General features: G+C 36.2%; 2 protein-coding genes across 3 annotated transcripts; one reads left to right on the top strand and one right to left on the bottom strand.

Moving 5' to 3' along the window:
- Window positions 1-4,638: 4,638 nt before the first annotated feature.
- LOC123552848 (trichohyalin-like) lies at window positions 4,639-9,849 on the bottom strand. The gene is made up of 4 exons (XM_045342594.2): window positions 9,736-9,849; window positions 5,647-6,941; window positions 5,006-5,446; window positions 4,639-4,876 (listed from the first exon to the last, which is right to left on the bottom strand). Exons 1-4 carry the CDS (start codon window positions 9,847-9,849, stop codon window positions 4,639-4,641), a joined length of 2,088 nt encoding a protein of 695 aa, XP_045198529.2.
- Window positions 9,850-12,731: 2,882 nt separating this feature from the next.
- Window positions 12,732-15,588, top strand: LOC123551595 (uncharacterized). 2 transcript variants are annotated; one of them, XM_045340641.2, is made up of 2 exons: window positions 12,732-13,424; window positions 14,020-15,588. In XM_045340641.2, the coding sequence occupies exons 1-2, from the start codon at window positions 13,190-13,192 to the stop codon at window positions 14,817-14,819; spliced, it is 1,035 nt and encodes a 344-aa protein (XP_045196576.2). In that variant the 5' UTR covers window positions 12,732-13,189; the 3' UTR covers window positions 14,820-15,588. The 2 variants fall into 2 exon arrangements, with proteins under 2 accessions (XP_045196576.2, XP_053397060.1); XM_053541085.1 differs by having other exon boundaries at window positions 12,744-13,424; window positions 15,085-15,588.
- Window positions 15,589-15,846: the final 258 nt, after the last annotated feature.

The raw sequence follows: 15,846 nt of genomic DNA, 5'->3' as shown, positions 1-15,846 counted from the left end.
GAATGGTCAGTTTAGGTCATGTGATTTAACTGTCCGAGTAAAGGGTCAACAGTACGTATCTGTTTATGGTCAAAGGGAAGCAAGGAATAATTTTACTAAACTATAGTAAAAGCTACTGTTGTAATACTGTTACACTACATTTACGAATCAGAGGTGTTCATTAGATTGCAGTTAAAATGGAAACGAAACAATAGACAATATGTTTCATCAATATAGTTTATTTGTTTATTTATTCCGAACCTATGACACATTCTCCCCCGGTGGAGAAATGTCGTCCCGACATTTCAAATAACAACATTACGCCAAACAAAAGAAATGTTGAAATATAATTCAACACCAAAATGCAGAAATGTACAGAATAAACGTAAAAAGCACACAAATAACAAATGACATTTTACAATATAATTATGCAAAATACACAATTACTCTGCGATTAGATTCACGAAACTCGTATCGAGTCAGCTAATAATCTGCTTACAAGATTTACTATTTAAGTTATGTCAGGATTATGGGCTCCAGACAGACAGACGATCAGACGGACTGACGTGCATACTGAAGTACAAACGAGTGCATACAGAACAACCAACATGTGACAAGAAATTGGAGCTTGTCACAAGGAAATTCTACAAAGATTAACTACATGTTCAAGTCATATATATAGGCATAAAGAATATGAAATATGTGTACTATATACAACTGTATACCTGACCTACTCATTAACTATAAACCCAATCATCTGACTGTCTCCATTTGGGCGGTTTGATGGTGCGTTTTGGTCGGCCTGTTTCAGCTTCTGTGTCAGAAGGAGATGGACTATCTGGTGGTGTGCTAGTGTCGGTCCCTCTTCGCTGGGGTATAACGTACTTCGCTGCCTGTTCGGATCTTGGCTCAACCTTTTCTTGTTCAGACGTTACATCAAGAGGTAGTAGAAGGTTCCTGTGTAGACGCCTTACTTTCTTGGAGTGCTGAATGTCCTTCTTGACATCGTATACCGGTTGGTCTGGAAACGGCTGACTTACCACCACATAAGGGTTCTGTTCCCACTTGTCAGCAATCTTTTGTTTGCCACGTAAAGTCACGTTTCTCGCAAGCACCAAATCATCCGGTTGTAATTTCGCAGCGCGCGCTTTGAGGTCATAATGCCTCTTATTGGTATCGGCCGTACTAATTGCCGTTTCACGAGCTTTCTTGTACGCGACCGTAAGTCGATCCCGACGTTTCCGTACATATTCGTTCTTGGACTTCGCACTAATATCTTCAGTGTTAAGACCTAGAAGAGCATCTACAGCTAATTTCGGTTGCCTACCAAACATGAGGAAGTAGGGTTAGTAGCCGGTGCTTGAGTGAGGTGTGACATAATAGGCATGCACAAGTGGACCAACATAGGATTTCCAATCCGATTTCTGTCTTTCCTCTAATGTACCCAGCATCTTTAGAAGACTTTGATTAAATCTCTCGCACTGACCGTTCCCCATCGCATGGTAGGGTGTTGTGCGAGATTTAATCATTCCTGCTAACTGACAAAGTTCCTTAATGAGGGAGGATTCGAAATTAGCTCCTTGGTCACTATGGATTCTCGAGGGGAACCCATAGTGCACCATGAACTTTTCGAAAAGTACCTTTGCTGTGGTTTTAGCAGTTTGGTTGGTCGTTGGGTAGGCCTGAGCATATCGTGTGAAGTGATCTGTGATCACTAGGATATGCTCAAACCCGCCCTTAGACCTCTCCAAACTAAGAAAGTCAAGGCAAAGGGAGAAGAAGAAGTAATGTTGACAAGGGCTGCGGTGGACGGGGGTGTCTTGCGTCGGATGCAACGGGGACATGAAGCTACCCTCTCCCGTATGAAGGAGTCTAGACCAGGCCAGAAAAACCTTTGTTTGAACAAGGACAAAGTCCTATCTCGCCCTTGATGACCGAGATCTTCATGCAATGCCTGGAAAACATCCAAACGAAGGTTCTCTGGCAACAGAAGCTGGTAATATTCCTGTCCGTTAACAATACCTCGGCGGTACAGCACACCATTCCTGAAGACGAGTTTGTCCCAGTCGCGACAATACTTCATCACAGGAGTAAATTTTCCTGAATACCGCTTAGCTGACGGTTTTGTACCTTCCCGTAGATGACGTATTATCTCTGATATGACTGGGTCTTGCAGTTGAGCTGCTTTCCAGTCTTTCGAACTCAAGGAATTGCTAATCAGCTCATCATCTGGAACGTCTGGAGGACTATCAACAACTCTGGTGTAATAACGCTGAGAGCGTATGGTGTCGTCTCTATTGTTGCGCAAGTTGCAGTTGCCATGGCAGTGATAACAGTCTGTCCTTCATCCTCTACATTTGCATGGTCCGGTATTCTTGACAATCCATCCGCGTCCGCATTCTGTTTCCCCGCGCGATATCTGATGGTGAAATTGTAGTTACTGAGTGCGGCCATCCAGCGTTGTCCTGTTGCGTCAAGCTTGGCAGTTGACGTTACGTACGTAAGAGGATTATTGTCAGTCACAACCTCGAATACCCCGCCGTACAAGTAGTCGTTGAACTTTTCAGTTACCGACCACTTCAGGGCAAGATACTCGAGTTTGTGAGCTGGATAATTCTTCTCTGACGGTTTCAATGATCTGCTAGCGTAAGCAACAATGCGGTCCATTCCGTCTTGGCGTTGATAAAGCACCGCACCCAGCCCTGTTGACGACGCATCCGTATGAAGTGAGAATGGCAGTGAATAATCGGCATAGGCTAATATAGGAGGGTTGGTAAGTTTCTCCTTCAGCTGATCAAAGGCGGATTGTTGACTGTCTCCCCATTTGAAAGGTGTTCTCTTTGCCGGTTTACGTTTAACAGTTGCTGTTTTCTTCTGTTTTCCGGTTGGATGGCCTACCAAAAGATCATTCAACGGTCGAGCAATGGAGGCAAATCCTTTGATAAATCTCCTGTAATAGCCCATGAACCCTAGGAATTTTCGTGTTTCTTTGACGTGTTTCGGAGTAGGCCACTTTTTTACTGCTTCGATTTTATCTGGATCTGCCTGGATGCCTTCTGATGAAACAACATGTCCGAGGTAAGTAGTTTTTATTTTAAAGAATTCGCATTTTGATGGTTTTAGTTTGAGATTGTATGAAGCTATTCTTTCAAATACTTTGTCGAGTCTTTCTATGTGTGATTCAATGTCTGAGCTGAATATGATAATGTCGTCTAGATATATTAAGCAATCCTTGAGGTTTAGATCTCCCATACACCTCTCCATGAGTCTCTGAAACGTAGCCGGCGCATTGCAGAGTCCAAAAGGCATGCGCTCGCATTGGTAAAAACCCAGGCCAGATACTTGAAAAGCAGTTTTCTCCTTATCTTCTTCTTCTATTTCCACCTGCCAATATCCTGTTTTGAGGTCTAATTTTGAGAAATATTTGGCTCCAGATAATAAGTGTAAGTTTTCTTCAATCCGTGGTATTGCATATGCATCCCTCTTTGTCCGAGAATTCAAATTTCTAAAATCTATACAGAAACGGATAGAGCTGTCTTTTTTCCGAACAATTACCACGTTTGATGACCAAGGGCTCTTGGATTCCTTTATAGCTCCTATTCTTAGCATTTCTTGTAAGTGTTCTCTAACTTCATTGAAAAGTGCCGGTGGAATACGTCTACAGGGTTCCTTAAAAGGTTCATTGTTTTGTAAGATTGATTTTATGCTTTACTTCCGTTGCATGACCTAGATCAGATGTTGACTTAGGAAATATCTTGTCCCACTTCTCAAATAATTCATAAACTTTGTTCTTTTGTTCTGGTGTCAGATCCGAATTGTCAATATCAAGTCCATATTTCTTGTATTTTGTATTATATTCTTGTGCTCTAATATCTTTGTTTTCTTTTTCAGGTTGTATGGATGCGGAGAAGGCGGTCTTCAGAGGAGCGGTGATGTCGCTTTGGCGAATGACTTTCACTTCCTGCAACTGGCATATATTTGATTTGGCTCTTATCTTTATAAGTTTTGCAGAGATGTTGCACATTTTGACGGGGATTCTGGCTGTTTTAGTCTGTGATCTTGAAGAGACTACACGTGGACAAATGATTGCGCTTGCGGTAGAGTTGTTATTTCCTACAGTTACTGTTCTTGATTCTCCTGGTTTTAGTAGGATGTCTGTTGTCGCCGTTACTTTGCCTATGTCTGTTGTAATTGGCATGAATGCAGACTCCCATTCCTTTGGTATTGAATTGTTTTCATTGGTGCTCTTCTGGATTTCTCTAATAATGTTGGTTCCTATTAAGACCGGTGATTGCGAGTGGAAATCTGTATTTGGTACGACTAGAAGTAGAGTCTCTACTGGCTTACTCGATATTTCTGTTTCTACAGTTGCCTCTATATATCCTATGTAAGGTATTGATGCTCCATTAGCTCCTTTAATGTCTAGATCAAAGTAATCTAGGGTTTTCAACTCAGGCCGTCGGTCTAGACTTTTGTAGAAGGTTTCTGACACTGTACTTATCATTGAGCCGCTGTCAATCAAAGCTGTAGCATCGATTCCATTGACTCTTACAATGCCTTTGTTAGAATCGCCAATCAACTTATGAAATATGGCCTTTTTATCAGTGGGGCTACTTTGAAAATTCCTGCTCTGTTCTTGCCCCTTGATCAGAGCGTCCTCTAGTTTAAAGACTCCTTAGCACTTGTTTCTTCCTTCTTTGTGTCAGCCTTCGCATTGTCGTATCTTTCGTTATTGTTCTGTATAGGCTTTCTCTCTTGTTGATCTGGTTTTCTCTTTTCTGATCCACGACTATCGTAGTCTCTGTTTCGTGCAGTATCAAATCTTCTGCTTTCATCTCTGTATCCTCTTCCTCGGTAACGAAATCCTCTTGATCTAAAAGGAGCTCTACCTCTGCCTCTGTATTGGTTCCATGATTCTTGATATCCTCTATTAGATGACCTACTTTCAGAATTTTGTCTACTTTGATTTCTGTCTCTTGTTAATTCTTCAAGCTATGTCTCCATATTTTTCATTTTATCGGTTAACTCCTTCAGTATAGTAAGTTGTTCTTTGTAACTTGCTTGCTGACTATTTACTTGTTTTGGAGTATCTGTTACTTTCGTATATTTCGTCAAACTCATTTCAGACTCTTCTTTCCTGATTTTTCTTTGAAGGTCTTCGAAATCTTTGGCTGTTTCGTATCCAAGTCTAGTCGCATTCTTGAGATCATCGTTGTATAAGTATCGCCAAAATCTACATCTAAGAATTTCATCCTTCTGACTTTTGTGTATTTGATTTTTCTCAAGTGCTATCTGTAGCATACTTTCTAATCTAATTCTCCATTCTGCTAGGGTTTCATCTTTTCTTTGTTTGGATTGGTAGAACTCTCCTAAGACTGATTCTCCAGATCTTACATTGCCGTATATAGTTTCTAATTTATCAACAATTTCTCTTGTAGACACATCTGTACCTAATGTTAGAAGTATTCTTTTTGTATTTCAACTTAAGGAATTTCTAACAGCTTGTCTTAATATATCCTCATGATATAGGCCAGATTTCATCATCACTTCGACCTCTATCTTCCACTCTTCAAAAGAAGTTTCAACTAACTTCGGCACTGTTGGCTTATATATATATGATTTAACCTTCTCTCTTTCTGTAATCTGTCTTTCAACTATATCTACTACTTTATCTTCATCGTAAGTATCGGGCTGTGCCACTGATTTCTATGTATAGTTTTCTTGATTGTAGGCTGAATATCTGTGTACTCATAGTCGTTACTCATTTCTTTCTCAATCACTTTCAAAGCTTTTTCCTTTTCAAGCAGACTCCTTTCTATAGCTCTCTCTTGTTCTTTTAGATCGTTTAATCTCCTTTCTTTAAGACGCCTTTTCTCTTGCTTTTCCCTCAGTAATCTTTCAACTTCTATTTCCTTGAGTCTCATCTCTTTTAACATTTGCTTACTCTTGAGCTTCAACTCCGCTGTCTTCTCCTGTGATTGAAGTTTTTGTATTCTTCTTTTTATTTCAGTTTCTTCCTCATCATCTGCTTTAACTATATCAATAGTATTCTCTACAAAAACGTTGTTTCCTTTCAAATGCCTTCCAGTATCAAGATCCTCATCATATGTATACTTGTCATTATACATTCTTTCCGTTTTATATCTAACTCTATCTGCCTCAAAATGAGCTTCAGAAACGCCTTGTTTCTTATTAAAGTCTGTATCTTGGCTACCTGGTAGGCGATTTTGTTTACCTTGCAAGGCATGATCTTCATGCCCATCTCTTCTGGTACTGCTTAACAGAGCTAGTGAATTATCATACTCTGCAGCTTTCTTTTCTACCCATTCTAATTCTTTTTCAAATTCAAAGTCATTTTCTCCATCTCTTTGTATACTATCAATTTTATCTCCAGTATGACTTTGTGCATGACTAAGTCTTTGCTTGTCCTTTACATGAGTTAGGCTACCTGTAACATCTCTTGTTTCAAAATAACCTAACTGATCTTCATATACACTATCAGTGTCACTTATATCTCCCTTTTCTTCTTCAATCAACAACTGTTGTTCTCTTTCTTTAAGTCTTTTCATTTCAAGATCTATCTTTTGCTTTTCCTGTTCTAAAGCACTATTTCTTCTATCCCTGTCTCTTATGGTAGTGTTATGGCTTGGTAGCCTCAAGTCTACAGATTCAACTTGAACCCTACTTTCATATCTCCTACCCTGCTCTATGAAGCCTTGCTCCTGACTTCTACTTTGTGGATGTGTCTGATAGTGTATGTTCTCATGGTCTACAGGGTATGTATCTCCATAGTCTGTCTGACTATATCTTCTGATTATTTCTTGTATTTCTCTTTCCTTATCAACAGCAGATTTTGCTCTTTCTAATGCTTCTTTTTCTGTTCTCTTCCTTTCTATTCTTTGTCTTTCCTCCTCCTCTAAAGCTAACCTCTCTCTGTTTTGTTTAAATAAAACTGTTCTGTTCTGTTTATATGTAACAGTATGTGCACATTTTATTGAATAAGGAAAAGTGTTACAGTATTATATTTTAGTAAATAAGAATACTGTAATTGAATAAAGACAACTATTACAGTATCTTATTATGTCTAATAAGGATACTGCAATTGTCCTATAGTTGTGAAAAAAATGTATGTACCTATATTGGTATTGAAATAATATGAACTTTCAATAAATTTCAATTCTGATTGATGAAAAAATGCAAAAAAAAAATTCAGTCAAAGGTAGGATTCGAACCAACGCCTATCACGCTATCACGATTCCAAGTCCAACGCGCTATCCTTTCGACCACGCACTCCGCTGTACTACATTATATATTTTTCAAGTAGCGATAAACATTTATCGATACCCGATTTCAGTGTAAATTGCTAGGGAACCTTTCAAATTCATTTTCGAATGAAATGAAAGCCGATGATATTCAATTGATTTGTGTCGGTAGTGTATTTGAAAGTTTAACAACAATCAAATTTTACTACCTATTACAAATACTATTGAATACAAATACGCCGTATTATTTTGGAGTTTTATTTACACGATGTACGCGTAATTTAACACGGTAATTTTTGTTTCTGGTCGGCGAAATTCGCTAAGTAAGATATTTGTAAAGTTTTAATCAGGCTTTACAAATTTATAAGGGTACCCATCTTATGACAACGTGAAGTATAATTCTATTCCACGCTGTATTTAATACACAAGTTACGCAGTACGAGTGTATCAGTTCCACAATCACATAGAATAACTCATTATTCTATGTCAAAAACTTATGCTAAACACGTTTGCTTTGAATCTCTGAACAACACTAGATAATTAAAAAGATGGCAAAAATATTTTATTAATGTCACCTTAGACTTTGGGTTACAAGTATTAATTTGAGACTGTCTCCAATACCTGGACAAAATCTAGTTCAATGATATAAATACACCTCTGTATATACTAACTACCGACGGACTACCTGACGTCTAACGGTACCTTGCTATTGATATTTACTGTATAAATGGGGAACTATTCACCTGTCAAATGTCACCTGTGTCTATGTATATTTTGATTGTTTAATATGTAATGTGATGTTGTCCTAGATTTTGTATGTCTGGATAATAAATTTGTATGAACAATTTATGAACACCTTCCACTGAAAAAAATACACACACAAAACAAAATAAGCAAAAAGAAATATATACACTTATCAAACAGATTAATCAATGAATCGTTGAACACGAATCACAGTTTCTAAATTAACTATAATATATAGGTCAAAAGTCACTATCTGGTAGACAGACACAATTCATATACACATCCAGCGTTGAAATAAAACCTGATGATGTCTCTAGTTGTGACTTCCTATTAGTTTCTAATGGTACAGGGGCCCTGATTAACCAAATGCATGCATGCTAAAGTTCATAACCCGGGTGTCCGTAAACAAGTTCAGCTGAATATAGCTATATGTTTTGTATGTTTTGGCCATATGGTACCTTGGATGCTGAGAGTATCTCATACCAATGATTCATCCTGCACGTGCTGTATATCCATCAATCGGTTGAGGCATTGTCAATCACGTTGGGCACCATTTGTCGCCGGCTGCCAGTTAGGGGTTTGGTCGAGGTTTGGGCTTGACAATAGAAGAGGAACACCTTATAATTGTTCAGACATGTATTGTCTCAAACCAATATATATCGATGAATCAACCAATCGATCAACCATCAATCAACTGCAGAAATATGTATATATGAATACAAAATATTGGATTTCTGTTAGCACGGAAAATATGGCGTTATTGATGTTTTGCTAAAATGGCGAGTGCGAATGTTTACTTGTTGTGAATGGTCAGTTTAGGTCATGTGATTTAACTGTCCGAGTAAAGGGTCAACAGTACGTATCTGTTTATTGTCAAAGGGAAGCAAGGAATAATTTTACTAAACTATAGTAAAAGCTACTGTTGTAATACTGTTCCACTACATTTACGAATCAGAGGTGTTCATTAGATTGCAGTTAAAATGGAAACGAAACAATAGACAATATGTTTCATCAATATAGTTTATTTGTTTATTTATTCCGAACCTATGACAATCACGGTGCCAAACTCTATCAAAAGCTTTAGAGATGTTGCAGAAAATAAGTCATGTTGACTGTTCTTTATCGAATGATTCAGATATTTAATGATATATGTCAATCAGTTGATAAAAAAAGGGAATGACCTGGAAGAAACCCTGTCTGTAATGGATAGATTAAGTTATTTGAATGTAAGTGATTGTAAATATGTTTGACTATAGCCCTTTCCATTACTTTTCCTACACAACTAATTAGTGAGATCGGTCGATAGTTTGAAGTTGAATTTTTATTTCCCTTTTTGAAAAGTGGCATAACTTTTGCAAATTTTCAGATATTTGGATGAATACCTTCATGAAGGAACCTGTTAAACAAAATAGTTAAAGGATAACTAATACTGAATCGAGTTTCTTTTAATAATTTATGACTGATTTCATCTGGTCCGACAGCTTTATGTGTTGGTAGTGATGAAAGTATATATATCTATTATAACTTGACTGTTTATAGTGAAATCCCTCAAAACATTATTTGATTTATTAACAAATGTCGGAAGTTGAGTTTCTGAAGAGTCAATTTTTGATATTGAAGTGAAACATTCATTTAAAGAATTAACTTTTTCGTTATCAATAGTATAATATTTTTCGTTGTTTTCTTCGTCAACGACTAATGTTGGTATTGAGTTGAAGGCATTCGAATGTTCCTTTATAAGTAATTTTACAGTTCTCCAGTACTGTTTTGGATTGTTCACGTTTGATTCTTCTAACGAAAACTCCAGAATATTGAAAAATTGTTCTTTAGCATGTGTTTTAAAGTTATTAGCTTTATTACGCATTCGTTTAAAGGCATTCCAATCAGATATCAAATTAGTTCTTATAGCTTTTTTCTTTGTTCGATCACGCTGACTTGATGTTCTACGAATGGCTGAATCATACCAAGGTTTGTCTTTAGGTCGTATTGATGTAAAAGAGTTACACGCTTCGTGAACGGAATTTAAAGTTAGACACAACCACTCTGTATTCTGTATAAGATTATTCAATTCTTGAAAATTTCCACGATCGTAAATCCATACGCGTCTTTTATATATTTCACATGATTCTTGTGTTTATCTAATATATACGTAGGTTCCGTAATGATCGCTTATATCACGTGGTGTATTAAATTTTCCTGAATGGTAAACTTGGATATTGTCAGTAACAGCTATAGGGTCTATTAATTTTGAAGAGTTTTCAGTAACTCGAGTCGGTTCTTTAATAATATTTCGAAGATCATTACGTGACAAAATATCTTTTAATTTATGATTATTCAAATTTAATTGGTCTTCGATTACATCTCCTACTAAAATAACTTTATCACAATATTCAAGACTATTTTTTAAACAAATTTTCATTTTTTTTCCAAAAATTCAACGGGCGCATTCGGCTGCCTGTATACGGTACAGATAAGATATCTAGTATGTTTGTTTCTTAACTCAATCCAAATCGATTCTTGCAGATAGACTTCGAACTCTAATTTACGCTTTGAAATAAATTAATCAGAAACATATCCTAAAATTCCGCCTGATTGACAGGTAACGTCTTTGCGATAGACAGTATAACACGATTCAATAGAAACAGATTCGTTTGATACCATATTGTCAAGATTTGTCTCTGTGAAACAGATCAAGTCGTAATCAAGCCAGATCTTTTTTATAAAATTAATCTTATTTCTAATACTTCTTACATTTTGACTATAAATAGATAAACAATTTCCATCTATATCACTTTGACCTGGATTTTTCTCAACATCTGCGCTTAACAAAAGTATTATCTCAATAATGTATAATGTTTCCAGATTAAAAAATAAAACATCAAGATTTGATGAATTTCCCACTACTCAGTACTCAAAAATATTATTTGCGACCCAAGTGAAAACAACAATTGAAAAACAAGCGTTGTTAACACTTAAGAATAGTAATGTAAACAGGTGATTTACCCCGTGTATTAAAAGTAATAGAAAAATCGTAAGTTTCCTATACAAGCATGTGAACGGATAACTATGGAAAATGTATGTCTTCTTAATACCCTGTGTGCCGTAACGTTATAGAATAAACCGATCGCCATTCGCCATGCTTCAATACAGCTACCCATTAGGGAGAAGAAAAAACAGTTCACCATGCATGACCGTTTTCGACCGGTATTTTACAAAACAAAAACAGCGTCGGACAAATAAACCAAATCCGCGACATATCCTACACCCGTAATGCTGGATTCTAATCTACCCCAAATGTTAAAAAAAAACGAAAATGTAATATAGCATCTCTACTGTCGAAGAAGATGAAAGAAAAGAAAAAACGCCATCTAGCCAAAAAAGAAAAATGGAAATAGATATTATTCTTATTCTATATTAAGGATTTAAAGAATCAATTTACGTTTAGCTTACTATCAAACCGATACCTGTAGCGCGGATATTTACGCTTTATTCTATAGAAAATAAAATATCCATTAAATCATTTCAGTTTTGTAACATGAATAAATAGAAATAGACCAACTTTTTACTTAGGTAGAAAAAGGTCGAAACTTAAAAAGAAAAAAAATGTTCTAAATAAATACTATTATTACAAACATGTGGATTAACAACAACAAGAGTAATAATAAAATAGCTTCTTATAGTAAGAAATTTACGCGCATGTTTTACTTATTAATAAATCTTAAATCAATATAGTCATTTGTTATTTATAGGTTGGTTTTGATAATAACAGAAATTCCATACTGTCAATATAACAAAATTTCATACTGTCAATATAACAAAATTTCATACTTTAAATATAAACAAAATCCAGTACAGTCAATGTAACAAATTCCATACTGTCATTGTAACAAAATTTCATACTGTCAATGTAAACAAAATTTCATAGTGTATGTATATTACAATTCCATGATATCAATATTACCAAATTCCATACTGTCTATATTGTGTTTTTAATGTTAACCATTCAAAACCGGTTACTGAAGGAGCCCCGATCCTGTTGTGGAGACCTGTCTTTAGCTAATGTCTTGTTGGTATATTAATATACTTGTTGTAATTTAAACTACTACTAAAATATTTCTGCACTGGTGGGGACATTGCTGTGAGTAGTAAATTTGCCAACTGCCAAGAGGTTAGTACGTGGAGTGTGCCGTAAAGGTAGTATGAACATTGAATTGATTCGCTTATCTTGAATTTGTTGCTCAAGGTAAAAACGGCGATATTACACCAACGCATTTAATTGTTCGGTTTATGTTTGTTATACAAAACATCTGCTTTTGCCGTATTTATTCTGATATAATGATGGTAAAATAGTAATAATATAGTTCATTGGCAGTTTGTTTTTAAATTCTGGCAATAGGTGTGTGTTTGAACAAATGTTCAGTAGATGATATTAGATTCATATGTAATTCGCTGAAAATATTGTTTACCAATTTGGCAGTGTTTGTTTGTTTTAGCCCAGTTGGCTTTTATGTGGTTGTATATATTGAAAAATAGTAATAATAAACAAAAAAGATTGATTGAATAATATTCGTAATTAATGTATATTGATGTAAAAAAAAAAAAAAAAAATATATATATATATATATATATATATATATATATATATATATATATATACATAATGTTGGGCGGGAACTGGATTTGAATAAATGATTTGTATATTGATGTACTGTTTTAGCCCATTTGGCTTAAAATAATTACAAAAAAAAAATGATATCAGTTGCCCGCTATATCCATTGTGTTGGATGGGAACTTAATTTTGAATACATGATTTATGAATATTGCTGTACAGTTGTAGCCCATTTGGCATAATAATCTAAAAAAAAAAAAAAAAAAATGTTGCCCACTATAGCCATTGTGTTGGATGGTAACTAGATTCTGAATTCATGATTAATATGTGTTGATATACCGTTCTTAGCCCATTTGGCTATAAAAAAGTATAATAATAATAATAATGATACTAATAATGATAATAAAAGAAAACAAAAAAAGGTTGCCCACTATATCCATTGTGTTGGATGGTGACCGAATTTTGAACATGTGTGCTGCCAAAGTGGAAATTCGTTTTCCTGTTGGACAGTTTGTTCCGGGCTAGCAAAAAATTAACTTATATGTTAGTATACTTTATGCCAAATTGTTAGGTTTGCAGTTGAATATGCTAGATAATGCCACGAGCAAAACGTCAAGAAACCAACGGGTCACCGAAGCGCATTCCAGGTGATACAGCCGCACCGCCACGCCAACCTGCCGTTTCAGTCCCACAACCGGTTGACCTGAACCCGCAACAACTTAAGGTTGTGGCAAACCGTGTTGCAGAACACCTTCGTCCTATGTTTGCGCAGCAAAGGAGCAATTTGGCTGATGATTCGGCTGCACAGTCAGACGGTGTTGAACAAAATGGTGAGTTGGCTCCGATTGAGAGCATTTATAACGACTTGAGTGCCCTCGTTTTAGCAAATGTTAAAATTAAGATAGTCAATGGCGAATTCATAGATTTAGCAGTACTGTTACGACCAGATCATATTAATAACAGTCAAGGTCATAGATTTAGTAGTACTGTTACGACCAGATCATATTAATAACAGTCAAGGTCAAAAAAATAGATTCATTGCCGGTCTGGACTGATGCTTTCTTGATTTACATGAGTATCTATGGTATCCAGACTTGTTAAAATACATGCATACTATCAGATTAGGCGCTAACCGAGCCGGTCATTCGAACTGGTTAAGTAAAGTACGACGAGCAATTTCGGCTGCGGAAATCCAAAAACTCGTCTATGTCATGGAACACAATCGACCAAGAGCTTTGGTTGTTATATATGTACAACTGAAAATAGTTGCATGCATAGCGCAAGAAAATGTTATGACTTTAATTTTCAAGGTATTTGTAACAAATTACCTTGTGTATACGCGCATAATTGTATACGCTGTAATGGGAAACACTCTACGAAGTATTGTTATCAGAATCCCGTAAATGCTAATCAATATCGTTTTAGGTATTCGTCAGTTGGACCGCGGGGAAACCTTAGACAGCCAAAACCGGCATCTACAAGAGGGTCACTTAGACCTCCATTCCCTCGCCAATACCCCTATTAACCTAGCAGTTTTAAAAGTATATCTTTCTTTATATCCCAATAAACAATTAGCAGATGAACTTTTGGAAGGTTTTACCAATGGGTTTCGTTTACAATATCAGGGTCCTAGAGTCCCAACTTCTTGTCAGAATTTAATTTCCGTTAGGAAAAACCCTGCTCTTGCTTATGAGAAAGTAAGGAAGGAAGTGCAGTTAGGCAGGATTGCTGGTCCTTTTAAAGAAAAGCCTTTTCCAAATTTAAGGCAGTCCACAATAGGTCTTGTGCCCAAAAAAGATGGTAGCTCGAGGCTTATACATCATCTTTCCTACCCACAGGGTTCAAGTTTGAATGATTTTATTGATCCAGCTTCTTCCTCAGTTCATTACACATCTATAGACAGGGTAGTTGAGGCTGTTGTTACGCTAGGGCGATCTTGTGAAATGGCCAAAGTGGACATCAAATCTGCCTTTCGTCTCTTGCCTGTCCATAAAGATGATTTTGAACTATTAGGCTTCCAATTAGGAGGCGTTTATTTTGAGGACAAGGCTTTACTTATGGGTTGCGCAATCTCATGCTGCCTGTGGGAAAAATTTGCTACTTTCTTACAATGGCTGGTTAGGTACAAAAGCAAATCCGAAAGTCTGTTTCATTACTTGGATGATTATATTTGTCTGGCTTGCTCTAATTCAGGTGAATGTATGGCCATTAAAACCGGTTACTGAAGGAGCCCCGATCCTGTTGTGGAGACCCGTCTTTAGCTAATGTCTTGTTGGTATATTAATATACTTGTTGTAATTTAAACTACTTTTGGGTCCTTTCAGTTCTGCATGCGGAAGGAGGTCGTTTCCAGATAAATGTCAGAGTTGTTTTTTATTTCTAATCGAAGGAATCCTCGATTGTTTATACTTGCCGATGTTAAATAACCCACCCTCCACACCTCTTTATTTGCTTGTTAGATGCTCTCCGTGTTTTCCTTTTGCTTTATAGTTTCAGATACATCTTACGTGTTCAAGTTCGACCTACCCACTTTCTTGCCTTCAATCGTTACAGCTTCATATGCAATACTGACATTATATGGAGGAATACTGAGTGTTTTCACATGTTTAATTGTGGACAGTGTTTGATTTCCTTTACTGTGAAATATGTAGGTAAAATGTATGAACGTTTAATTTGTTTCTTTTTACGTATGTCTGTTTACATGTTCCTGATCTCCGTTGTATTCTGATCCCAGGTTCGGCGGTTAGGTCAGCCTCCACCAGTATATATCTTAACTTTGTGTAATAAGAATTTTGTTTGTTTCAAGTATACTGTATTAGGCCTCTGTTCCCAGGGCCTCGACATCTGCATTTTTAACCATATACTTTATATCATATGTATTTGTGTATTTACATTTATGTGAAGCTGTGACCAATTTCTGCCAAACATAATCTAAACGAAATTAGATATTAATTGCCATAACACTTTGTTAATAGTAAATTTAATGTAATCATACTATTGTCTTGAGTTGTTCTTTTATAGTATTATTATTGTCCTGTGCCAAGCTATCTTCAGTAATACAAAATTTCATAATGTCAATATAACAAACTTCCATACTGCAGCTCGTTTTACAGAACCAAGTTAAAAGACAAGGGGTAGTTGTACGTGTGGTTTGGAATGTATTTTGTATAAGTACCATTATATGCTGTTAGTATTGTAACACAATTAAACGCAAGTTCGCAATTTATATTTTAGTGGTGTTTGTACACGTGT

Source organism: Mercenaria mercenaria, chromosome 4 (assembly GCF_021730395.1).
Source record: "Mercenaria mercenaria strain notata chromosome 4, MADL_Memer_1, whole genome shotgun sequence".
Taxonomy (NCBI): Eukaryota; Metazoa; Mollusca; class Bivalvia; order Venerida; family Veneridae; genus Mercenaria; species Mercenaria mercenaria.
This window is presented reverse-complemented; position numbering and strand designations above follow the sequence as displayed.